General features: G+C 42.7%; 1 protein-coding gene across 1 annotated transcript in view; it reads left to right on the forward strand.

Moving 5' to 3' along the window:
* Positions 1-224: 224 nt before the first annotated feature.
* Positions 225-12,886, forward strand: part of LOC306788559 (actin-binding LIM protein 3-like) — a gene marked incomplete at both ends in the record, with an annotated part of 34,985 nt that continues 22,323 nt past the window's right edge. Inside the window, 3 exons of the mRNA XM_079284127.1 lie at positions 225-243; positions 2,969-3,136; positions 11,820-12,003. Of these exons, the coding sequence (XP_079140253.1) occupies positions 225-243; positions 2,969-3,136; positions 11,820-12,003 (371 nt within the window). The remainder of the gene's footprint in view (positions 244-2,968; positions 3,137-11,819; positions 12,004-12,886) is intronic.

Raw genomic sequence — 12,886 nt, forward strand, 5'->3', positions numbered from 1 at the left:
AGAGAGACAGAGAGAGAGAGAGAGAGAGAGAGAGAGAGAGAGAGAGAGAGAGAGAGAGAGAGAGAGAGAGAGAGAGAGAGATTTAAGTCGGACAGGGACATAGAGAGTTGACAGGAGTGGTCATATCTGGAGCTTTTGTCCTGCAGCTGGAAGCTGAATTGAACGGGCAGATACAGACTCTGAGGAGGACAATCATTCAAGCTGTTTGAATTCCCCTTCACATCATGAGTGGACCGACAAATGGTAAGCTATCTGTGTGTGTGTGTGTGTGTGTGTGTGTGTGTGTGTGTGTGTGTGTGTGTGTGTGTGTGCGTGTGTGTGCGTGTGTGTGTGCGTGACATTTGCGTAAGTGTGTGTGCTGGTGAGGTGCACACGTGTAGGCTATGTGTGTGTGTTTTCATGTGAGTCTGTGTTTGCTGCTGCTCCATAATCAATAACATAATGTCCTGGGAGTGTTTAACCTGAAGCAGACTTATTGACACTGTATTTCATCATGTTATTAGCCGGCTCTCTGTCAATGAAGGTTCGAGACAGAGGCTGATATTGTGTATTGATATCTTTCTCAGGAGCCACTCAGTTCATCCATAATTATATTAAATGAATAAGTCAAATTGTTCTCTTTGTTTTTGTGTGTGGGAGAGATCAGTACTTATCACAATCAATAGTAGTCAGGTAAGAGTAGCATCTGACAGCTACTCGGATGTTTTCCAGAGAAGAAAAAGGAAGACAAAGCTGCAACCTGCCTGCCACATATTAATATGTCCCAATGTCTAAACACAGAACCACATAAGGATGTTTTTAATAATGTGAAACCACTAAATCCCCAAAATCTATTTTCCAAAAAACAAAAAAACAACAAATGAGTAAACAGATTTAACGTTTTGTCAATGATTTTACTCATGAGTTAACGGATCATTTTACAAAATGAAAATCTGAGAAAGACAAATCGCTGTTTGGTTGAAGAGGCCACCTCAGAGTGAAGTTCGTGTTGAGGGCTCACCAGAGAAAAGGTTGGGAACCACTGTGTAGACGAGGGTTAGAGGTTGTGTGTGAACAGGACATTATACCTGGCTGCTGGTGTGCGTTGTGTTAAGACGATGCACAACACACACACACACACACACACACTGAAGCACAAAGAGTACATGTATAATATATGAACATGTCGTCACCTTCATCAATTACATACTGTTAACTAGAACATGCAACGTTTAAACCTACACACACAAAAGAACACACGCAGGCTCTCTCTCGCACACACACACACACACACACACACACACACAAACATGCACAACCACTATGTCTGTGGTTCCAGTCTTGTGCTGCCATCTGGCTACAGAGCCGATGCCAGCTTTTGTGGTGCACACGCACACCGACACCTACACACACACACACACACACACGCACGCACACACACACATACTGGTCATACAGTTTGTTCGGAAACATTTTTGTCCCAATTTTACCTTTTTTCTCTCCCTCTCTCTCTCTCCTAAAAACATTTATCGATCCACAACTCTCTCTCCTGCTTTCATCAGCTTAACCTGCCAGCATGGTGTGTGTGTGTGTGTGTGTGTGTGTGTGTGTGTGTGTGTGTTCTGTGATTGCATAATACTCTTGGAGGCAGCAGCGTTAACTGTAATGTAATTGAATTGGGTAGAATACAGTAGAATCATTCATCAATCATTGCTCAGATTGTTGCGCACTGGATAGAGGTCAGTTGATTGTTACAGGAAATCTAAGTCAATATTGATCGGATATGCTGCCAGTCAGTGAAATATATTCACAACTGCCCTACCATGACACATAGCTCTGTGTGTGTGTGTGTGTGTGTGTGTGTGTGTGTGTGTGTGTGTGTGTGTGTGTGTGTGTGTGTGCGTGTGTTCCAGACAGCATAAAGAAATTACTTTTTTTCCGAAAAGGGATTTGACCAGTTTCATAAGCGAGGATGATAGAAGCGTAATCCCAAAACATCCAATGTTCCCTTTTCTGTCTCTCATAGTGTGTGTGGGTGTGTGTGTCATGTTCTGCATGTATGTTTCAAGATTCAATATTCAAAGCTTTATTGTCATGTGCAGAAGTTGCAATGCACTCTCTGATTGCCATAAATGGAGAAAAAAACCCGAAAGTACTAAACATAGTAAAAGTGAATGGAGTAGTATGAGTGTAGACATAATGAAGTATCACAACAGTTTACAGTTTACTACATCAATGCAAATCTGTAAAGTGTAATTATAACAGCAGATCAATAGTACAAACGTACATGAGTAATTGTATATTTCCCGACAACCATAAGATACCGAAGGCCACCAGCAGTTTGAAATGTGTCTCAGTGAGTTCGTGTCCGTCTTTCTCTACACCTGTCTCTTCAGCCGCTTCCTTATCATGAATGGCTGTAAGTCGTGCTGATCTCCCTGGCAGAGCAACAGACTTTCCAGGTGCCAATACTGTTTACAAAGTCAACCACTCAGCCTTCTTCGTCTACCTTAAACCTTCAGTCGACGGTGTGGTCATGTGTGTGTGTAATATTGTGTATGTATTTGTGTGTTTTTGTCCTATGGAGCCACCAGGATTGTTTGCCACATCTTTTGAGTGGAATTGAAAATAAGTGTCCTTTCTTTTTGTTGAGAGGGACAACAAACAAACGTCGGTAATGATGTTTGAGAATGAGTCAAATTGAGGATCTGATTTGTTTTCTTCTTTATCTGCAACACAAACCTGAGCATCTGTTTCCAGATTCATTATGCATTAAAGCTTGTGCTTAGCTGTCACATGTTCCTGTAACAAGACACTTGCCTGAGAAAACAAATGCATCACATCGTTTATCTTTTTGTGGCAGGGCTTTTTCCTTTTTGCTTTCTTTTTTTTAATCACGTTGATAAGATGTTTGAATTCAGTTGAAAGGACGACAGAAGGAAAGGCTTCAAAAGGACAATAAGTGACATGTTTTTGATCCTTTCCTCAGTTCAGTACCAGTCAGGCCTTCATGGAGGAAACAACAACAACAGCAGCTCTCCTCTCTCCAGCCGTGGAAATTCAGCCATTGTGTGTGAGCGCTGTGGGGAGGTGTGTCGTGGGGAGGTGGTGCGCGTCAAAAACACACACTTCCATGTTCTCTGCTTCACCTGCCAAGGTAAGAAGCTGCCACACACCTACACACACAAACATGCTTCTGTATATTCAGTGCACATTAACACCTCCTCTCACACACACACACAAACACACACACACACATATGGACAAACACTTGCATCAGCTTCCCTTCTCCACTCACACACAACGTCTCATATTCATTTGTTTTTCTATCTTGGACTTATGTGCTTCCTTGTGTGGATTCCACCCACATCAATTTGCATAATTAAATATTTAATAATTGCCAGTTCTCAGACAAGAAGGAACCAGCACAATTGAATCAATGATAGCTTCACTGAAATAGAAACTGAGCTATGACTTCACCAGGATCAAAGTCGATGACAAACTGTTTTTTTTATAAGAAAAAATCATTGGGTGACACAGAGGCATTGGTAATTGGATGCCACTGTCAGAAAAAAACAGAATTGTGATATCTCCACAGTGAACGGCAGGTGGAGGCTTTGTAGTTTTGTCTAAATATCCCAGCGGCCACTGCAGCACTATGATGTAAGTCCAATGGGGAACAATCAGTGCAGATATCATTTCTAAATACCAAAAACCCAGGCTCGGATACATGATGACATACAGTACATGCCAGTGATACTGTACTACCATCTGGGCCGCAATATGTGCCAGGTGAGTTACCGAGCATTTCCTTTGGGATTTCTTTTGTACTTTTAATGTAAATAATGGGCTAAGTAGACCAATAGAGCTTGTTTATTAAAAGAAGTGCTCAGGGAGGAGACCTCAGACCTCCCAAAAGAGGTCCGGGCCCCATATGGAGTTAGTTTTGCTCGAGTTAGATGAGAAAATTGATACCACTTTCATATCTGTCAGTTAAATATAAAGCTAGAATGAGCAGCTGACTAGCTTAGCTTAGCATAAAGACTGGAGGCGGAGCAAGACGGCTAGCCTGGCTCTGTCCCTGCAGCATCTATACATCTTACCAGTTAACATGTTGATTGTGTTTGTTTCATCCAAACACAAAAAGAAACAACAACAGCTAATCCCCCTTTCTGTGAGCCCCACCTTCAAAAGGTTTAAGTTGAGTGCGACTGTTGGAAGACACATTGCATTCGCCCAGATGTGTGTGCGTGCGTGCTGTCTTTGCATGTGCGCATATATGAGTGTTTGTGTGTCTTTGCATGTTTGAGCTCCACCACTGAGCAGGTGGGACAGATCACACAAATAGAGGTCTGGAGTCAGCAGCTCGCTTAACAGTGCTGTCAGCAGGTTTTCAGCCCGAAGTCAGACTCCAACCAGCTAACCTCCTTTTCACAGGCCGAGACCCACACTGTCCCACAACACTGGTTTCTCTCTTTGATCTGCCAGTTGCATCGCCTGAATGCACGCAGCCACAAAGCAACAACGAGGAGGGTTTTCCACTTTACATCTTAAAAATAACTTGAGCTGAAATAACAGATTTGATAGTTTGTTTGCTCAAGCGAAGCCCTCTGACAGGACACAAGCTCGACGTATTGACGGAAGTGTTCTCCCTTTGATATTAAAGTATGTATTGTTATGGACAATTGATCTTGCAGAGTAAGCTTAATGACTTCGCGCTAATGGGCCGTGGGTCAAGTAGACGTCAGCTGATGAAGTGGACAAGAATCAAATCGTCAGCTTTTAGTACACAGGGGTCTTATTTTCTTTCCCTCCTCTTTCCTCCCCCCCTCTCTGCGGCTCTCTTGTCTCACGTGCTTTGTTTGTAGCTGTGAATGTCAGAGAGTTACAATGCGCCTTTGTTTGCTAAATGGTGTAATCTGGTGGTCGTGTGGCTATTTAGGATTGAAGAGATTGTTTTTGGAGAGCGGAGCGGAGATTTGGAATGAATGAGAAATGGGAACAGATGAGCAGAGTGAGATAGATGAGACAGCAACCCCCGTGTGTTGGTGTGTGATTTGAGATTGTCTGTTATTGGGTAGCATAGTGACTCATTTAGGTGGTGGTATGGCCTAAAATGTATATTCTGCTGTTTATTGCAGGTTTAGATGGTACAGAGTTAACCTTGATACGCAAACTTGATTTTAAAAAATGTATTTGTTGGTGTCGGCACTATTCAATTCAATCTAACAATAAGGCTAGTTTTAGCCACGCTAGCAGTCGATTGGTTGGTTCACCAGACTTCAATTAACAACCATTGGATGGATTGTCTTTAAATGTAGTACAAAGATTCATGGTGCCCTCAGGGTGAATCAATCGATTCCTGATTGACTCCTTTAAGACCAAATCCCCATCCGTCTCAGCTGTAGTGTGTTTAGTGCTGTTTGCCTGCTCAAGCACTGAGACTTTAAAAATGGTAAAATCCTTATTTCTTGTTTCTACCGACCGCTCCTCAGTTAGACTGTTAGACTTTCCCCTTTCTCCCCCCTTCTCCTTCTCTTTGATCCATCCGTCCATCCTGATCACACTCATGCAAATGCTGAGGAGCTTCGGCAAGAAAATCCATCCCATGTTGATGATGCGAATAGATGAGGGAAGACAGTGACAGGACGGCAGATCTGCGCTGGATGGACAGATCGATAGCCTCATTGATACCTCCCCTGGGTCCCCCCTGTCTCTTCCTCCGCATCCTCATCCCCATTCGCTTGTCTGCTTCCCTTTCTCCTCACACATGATGCCTTCTCGTTTCCTCTTCCTCTAATCTCTCCCTTGACTCCCATCTTGCCTTTCTTCCTCGTTTCCCCACGTCTCGTCTTAGCCTCGTGTCTAAAATAATCCTCCCCTCTCGTCTTCTGCATCCGAAAACTGAGCCACGTTCATCTTCTGTGACCTTACAGCATCTCTTTCTGTAAATAACAAACTCAGTCATTCCTGGGGAAAAGGACAAACATCGCACAAAGTCCATTTCAACCATTTCATTCCATTTATGGAGACTTTTATAGGATCATTTTGAGTAAGAGTCCCTCCTCGAAGGTGATGTACAACCGGCGCACACTTACCGTTACACCCCTAATGCTCAGCCATACAGACAGTCACGGATGGCTCTTTCTTCAGAAGAGACTTCAAGGACAAACTGTGAAGCATTAACCGCTGTATCAGCTCAGCTGTGCGGCACTCCTTTGTGTGTGTCCTTGTATGGGCATTTGCACCGTGGCTCAGTGTGCCGCTGTGTTTCTGTGCACGCTTGCATGTGTTCTTGTGTGTCTGGAAGCAAAATGAGAAAGAAGAGACAGTCAACATGCACAGGTGTTTTGATATCGTATTTTCCTTCCCGATACTGATGCCGACACCTGAACTTGCGCATCAGCCGATACTGAGTACCGAGCTGGTACAATACGTTCAAAACAAATGTATGAGTGTGATATGAGCGCTATCACTTGCTAGATTGAATGCCATAGAACTTTATTTTATTATCTCGTTTGACAGTCACTGAAAAGTAACTGTAATGAAGGAAGTAACGAGTGAGCCATCTCACTTCTTTCTCATCACGGCTGAGACATCAGATAGCGAGTGACATATGTTGTTGTTCCTGTGCTGCCTGGATGAGCTGGTAAATGATAACGTGATGTTGGATCGGTGCGGAGCATCACATACTTGCTGATACCCGATCCATTGTAAAATGAGGCAACAACTCTCGCATCGAGCCTCCAGGAGTTCTTGTTTCTTGCCTCCATCTTCATTTATATCCTTTCTTTTGAAATCAGTTCTTGCGTGGCCTCTTTCCTTCATTCCTTACACCCTGTGCATGCGCCGCTGGCAGTAAACAAATAAATCATTATCCGTTGACTTTCTGCCAATTGTGTTTGTTTGCGTGCATGTGTGTCCAGACCCCAAGCACTTCAATCTAATAGGCTACAAATCACTGTTAACAGATGTAGAAGAAATATATCTCAATACTTCAGTGCCTCCGACGAACTGCAGCTGAACCTGCCCCCCCCCCCCCCCCCGATGAGCAGGAGGGAGGGGAAGTGGGAGGCTGGCGATGAATGAAACCGATGGAGCAGAGAGTGAAGAAAGGGAAAGTCACAGGGATGAAAGGGAGGAGAAAGAAAATGCATTGAGCATGATTTTATTTATTGATTTGTATTTCTTTTGTGTGTTTGTGACATGGAATTTATTTTCTCTTTGCGTTCCCTACGAGCCTCATCTTCTTTCTCCCGTCTGCAGTAGAACGTTAGAATTATCTTTGTGCAAAGCAGCCAACAATCAAGTTATTTGTTGTGTTGACTCCTATCCTAACCTAACGTCATGTTTAAATCATGACTTTAATCTGATCGTTGGTTTGGGGCCCCTAACCTCACTGACTGAATGGTAACTGAACCACTAAAACTGCAGCAGTGATGGTGTCATTTACTTCTCACTGATCCACTACGACGGCTTACAAACGAGCCATTTCTCAGTCCTTTAATTTCATTATATGGCCTGAATAAGTTCCCGTAAAATCCCTTTTGATTGTTTTCTCTGTCTGGTGTTGATAAGTTCTACAGGTCCCTACACAGACTGAGACTGGATGTGCTCGACAGTGAGACAGAGTGGAGGCTGGATGACTCTCTTGATGGTTGTAGACGGTCATAAAAATGCTGTTACTCTGTCTGCCGGCGCTTCAAGCGTCCAGCAGAGACAATCGCCAGTAAAGGTTGAATTCTCTTAAATCCATAATGTCAATTCCGCACGAATGAAAGTGACTACAGTTACTGTGAATAGGACTCTGCTGTCTCTCTGAGCTGCCGTTTTGTTTAACTGCCTGGTTGGTGCTGACGTAGCACACAGAAAAGACACCGCACGTAGAAACCTGCCAGAGTTTGGAGCAACAGGTGGGGTCAGGGAACATCAGGGCAAGGTCTCGTGGGGTCATGCGTTTTCTTCTTGACAGGTCTGGCATGGAGGCGACTGACATGCCTTTGACCTTTTTGAACATTATGCTTTAGTCAGCAAGTTGAAGTGGCAACGGGAAGATTTGTCCCGACTGTCCCTGACAGAGGGACTAATGGATGGTTGCAGGCAGGGCCATACTCATTTAGATGCTGTGGCAATTCTGGCGTCTGTTGTTATTACATTGTAAATGTCCGTGCACGGATTTTGTTCTGTGAGAACATTTTTTGCTGAAAGTGGCATGTGATCTGAAAATCCAAATATACCAGAGGTCCCTCTGGATTCCAGGCAAGCCTCAACTGCTCCCTCTCTTTCCGGTTTGCCTCCACATCTTAATCGCTTTCCATTTAGACAGTGATGAACGTGTGAATGCTATCAGCAGAGTGAAAAAGGATTAAAAAAAAAAGTCTTCCTCAAGTGTGTGTGTCTTGAAAACAGAGGGAAAGAGTGTATCTTTATCGATATGAAGGTTTGTACATATCATGTTGTCACAGCTGGCTGGAAACCACGTAACTCCATCTTTTGAATCCCAGTGGATAGTAAGAAAAACCGGTTGCCTTGTTGAGCATCATTTTGTGAGCAGCGTTAGTCTCAGGCAGACTGATAAAGGTCAGGCTGGCATTTTAAAGTTGTGCGACAGCAGCTTTGCCATGACAAGAGAGAATGCAATTATCAGAGACAGAGTGAAAACAACAACACTGTACAGCGTTTCCCGCGCTTGAGAACGATGTCCTGGTTTTTCTTTCCGATATGAATAAATTGATTCCAATCTTCAAACGAACAAAAATGTAAGAAGATCATTCTGTTGTAAGAGAATAATGAAGATGGTGTTAAAGGCATCACATCTGTGTTGGAAAATCACCTCCTGAGATACAAATTTACAAATTTCAACGTGTGTGCTGAAAATGGACTCGGGCTGGTCTGTGTCATGCAGGTATAAACTTTGAACAGTTTAAATAGAGTGAGCATTGTGAAGGAGTTCCATCCTGGTTCAGTGTGTTTCTGCCACCTTTAGAAAGAAACAGAAAAAAATAGAAAACCATAACACCGGTTTGTAATTAATTAAGAGAATTAGAGACAGTCAGCCTTTTTGTGTTTCTTTCATATCCTGTAATAATGCCTTTTATGTCTCTTGTAAAGCATTTTGAATTGCCTCGTCGTTGGAAGGTGCTATACACAGAAACTTGCCTCGGTGCAACAATCTGCCTGCACAGTTTATTATGGAGCTCTTGGCAATAACAGCACTTTTTACGGTTAGCAGTTAATGGATGTAATGTAATTGCAGATAGTCCAGTGACAAAAATGTGCAGTGAACAGCAATATCATCTACATAATATGACAAGAATGCACTTTTAAAAGGGCATGGCAAGCTACCATGACATGAGTCCATGATCCCTGGGCTTCATGAAAGTCTTTCTCTCTAAATGAAAACCAAAAGGTTCATGTGTTTGGCTCCAGGCTTATATGGAGAAAACTAAACTGCGGTTCACTTAAATGTTGCTTTACTGTCTTTATGACTTCAGGTTGGCTCCAGTAGACACATACATTAGGCAGCTGGACTGCTTGTCTTGCTCCACAGTGTCTCTTTCTCTGTCTGAGCCACTTAACACACTGGCTCGGATCAGATCGGATCCATTCACTCCATTGGGTTTAGATCCATTAGCTTAATTAGAGCCCAGACACTCAATTCACTGTCAGATATGTTGATCCGTTGGCTGCCTTTCCAATGCCGAACGTACTGTGTACTTCCAGGTTGTATCATAGCGCAGTTTATACATCCACTGGCTGGGGCTGTACAGTACAGCGTATAACACGACAGATATGTGGACTTGTGCAGAGCTGAATGGGTAAAGCATGGCGCTGACACTGACAGCATGAGGGATTCAATACATTTTGGGGACATGCATGAAAAAAAAATCAGTTGTCGATCCCGAATCGCTGTCATAAAGTCTTTAAAAGACAACTGTGTGGAGGTAAGAGAGAGTAAGCTCCCTACCTCCCTTATAGCTGGAGCAAATCATCGTTCAGCTCCTTTTTAAACGATGTAACCAACCAGCTCAGCAGAGCCCACGTCATCCTCCGGCACAGCTGCACCAGAAGCAATCATTTGGCTGAAGGACTTAGCATTTGCTGAATAAAAGCCATACATCATGCTGTCAGTGGACGTAGTAAACACAGCGGGAGCGCTCCTGTGTCCCTTTGCCTGGACATGCATCCATCACACGATACTCACATAGCTGCGTATAAACATATTCATCGTGTGTAAACACTGTACACATGCAGGTACATATTTACAAACTATTACACTCAGGCACTCATACCACATTTTTTCATACCTAATCTTACATGCACAGACAACCAAAACATAGTGGAAAACAATTAACAGATTAGTTGGTTACTGGTCTAATCCTCAAAACCAGATTAGAGTACGAACCATTTAAAGGTCAGAGAGAACAACAGATTGCACTCTTAACAACCCCACCCCCTCCACTGCCACACACACACACACACACACACACACACACACACACACACACACACACACACACACACACACACACACACACACACACACACACACACTAAATACTGCCATGTGTACTGTTAACTACTCTCAAACCAGTTGTCTTTGTCTTAAATATAACATTAAGTCAGACTTGCTATACAGTTAACATTACCTGTCGCATTAAGCTTCCTTAATCATATCACCGACTGTATATAATAACTTCCCTACGAGCAACAAATGTGAGACTCTTGTGGAATGCATTATGGGTGAAAAGAGCAAAAATGGCGGATGCAATAGTGACAGCACACCAAGTATGGGAGGAAGTAGGGTAAATGGCATGAATCCAACGGTCGTTAGAACCTTTAAGGATGTTCAGGAATAATTAGGACTGTGGTACAAGCGTTATGCACCTGCAGAAGGGTAAACCTTTAGATTTGTGGATGAACACTGGTGTTTGTGTCAACACAGACTGGCAACTCAAGTTTCTTGATGACAGTATCATACATACTGATCATATGTATTGATTTAATTGTAGGCATTAATGGCTTAAACAGCAATAGAAAATACATGATGCACGCAAACTCCTTACCTGACCAGCCCTTTATACCTTATTTTTGTGTTTGCGCTGTAGAGCTTGTCTTTAGTGAGGAACCTACTTTCTCTCCTTGTATTTCTAAGGAATGATGTGAGCCAGGGGCGTTTCTATGATTGAAAGACAGGAGGGGCTTAGCCGCAAGGGGAGTGGCATGTTTGCGGCAATTTGTTTTTTGGGGCCCATTTGGGGCCATGGATATCCATTGTTTCAGACAGTTCATAGATTGGTTCAATCAGAAGAGTGTGATTTTGCTCTGTAGTTTTGCTTGCATTCAGTATATGATAACAGAAGAGCATTTCAGGGTCATAGTGAAATTTGACAACACAAATATGAACTTTTCTCAAATAAAGAGAGAGAAATCATTTTCCTGCTTGTAAACGAAAGACGGATAAACTAGCTTTCATATCCGCCTCACTCCCGAATCCTAATTCTTAAAGGGACCGCACACAATGGATGGAGAATGGACCCGACAGTGTCAACTTTATATCGTTCAGTGTGATGATAGGCTGTTGGATTGTAATTTGCAGGGGGAGAAAACATACAAACCAGAACACACGCACATATGTAGCATGTTAGAGTTGTAAATAAATTGTCCATGTGACAAACAACAGTTTAATTTAATGACATCACCAAAAAAAATATTGTTTTTTTTAAAGCCAATAATGCCAAATTATTTGGCCCTAAAATGTTCTTCAGCCCCCCTAAAATAGGCCTAACGACGCCCCTGATGTGAGCTGATTCATGGGGTTTTTCTCTCTGTTTTTCCAGTTTGTGGCTGTGATCTGGTGCACTCAGGTTTCTTCCACCACTCTGGCGAGTACATCTGTACAGAGGACTACCAGCGGCTGTACGGGACCCAGTGTGACAGCTGTGACCAGTATATCAGTGGGGAGGTGGTGTCTGCACTGGGGAGGACGTACCACCCACACTGCTTCGTCTGCAGCATCTGCAGGTATAGTCACAACACACTCCTGTAATTTCCTGCCTCATATTCAGAAACATCCTTTTTTTTTTTGCTCTGGGAATGCTCTGGATATAGCTAATTAAAAGTAATAAATCAAAGTTTCTGGACTCTACAACTCCCAGAATGCAAGTTAATAGCGTTTTTCCTTCAACCACAACTCTCTAATAAGCTCTCATATTTCTTAAACATGACATCACCAGGGTTATTTTCAGAGACTGTACATTGTACATTGAAGCCTCAAGTGAGCAGTTTTAGACGTCGCCATCTTGGTTTTTAACTGTTGCCATCTTGGCTTTTTGCAAGAAGTGACAAGAGAGGGTGGGGCTAAGTACAACAAAACTCTGAATAATACTATTTTTAGGCAACCAAAGACTGCCGTGGTAGCAACCTGTCAATCACAAGGTAGCCACGCCCTAAAGCACACTCTGCTTTATGGTCTATTTTACTCCAAATGTGACCATAATTCACGAAATGAACATCATGCTGTTTTGAAGAAGACTTAAAACTCGTGATTGAGTCCATGAATTCCATTCCATTCCAGACATTAGAAAGAGATTAAGTTTAAGGCACTCCCGAATCGGCTTCAATTCTCAGACCCAGCAGTTGCCACCTAGTTATTTTACTAGACCGTAGAAAGAGATTATACAACTTTTAAAGGCTATATAATATATTTTAAAAAATGCAGATAAAATGAGTGGAGTGGCCCTTTAATTAGTATTAGTAAAATGTTTTTTGGAGTACCAATCAATGACCCTAATGAATTAAGTGCATCAGTGTAGGCAAGGCGTTGATGAGACATCACATCCAAGATCTAACAAGTTACTATTTAAAATATTTGAAATATGAAACACTACTTATGTGCTTCGTGTCT

This window comes from Melanostigma gelatinosum, assembly GCF_949748355.1.
Source record: "Melanostigma gelatinosum genome assembly, chromosome: 14".
NCBI classification, from domain to species: domain Eukaryota; kingdom Metazoa; phylum Chordata; class Actinopteri; order Perciformes; family Zoarcidae; genus Melanostigma; species Melanostigma gelatinosum.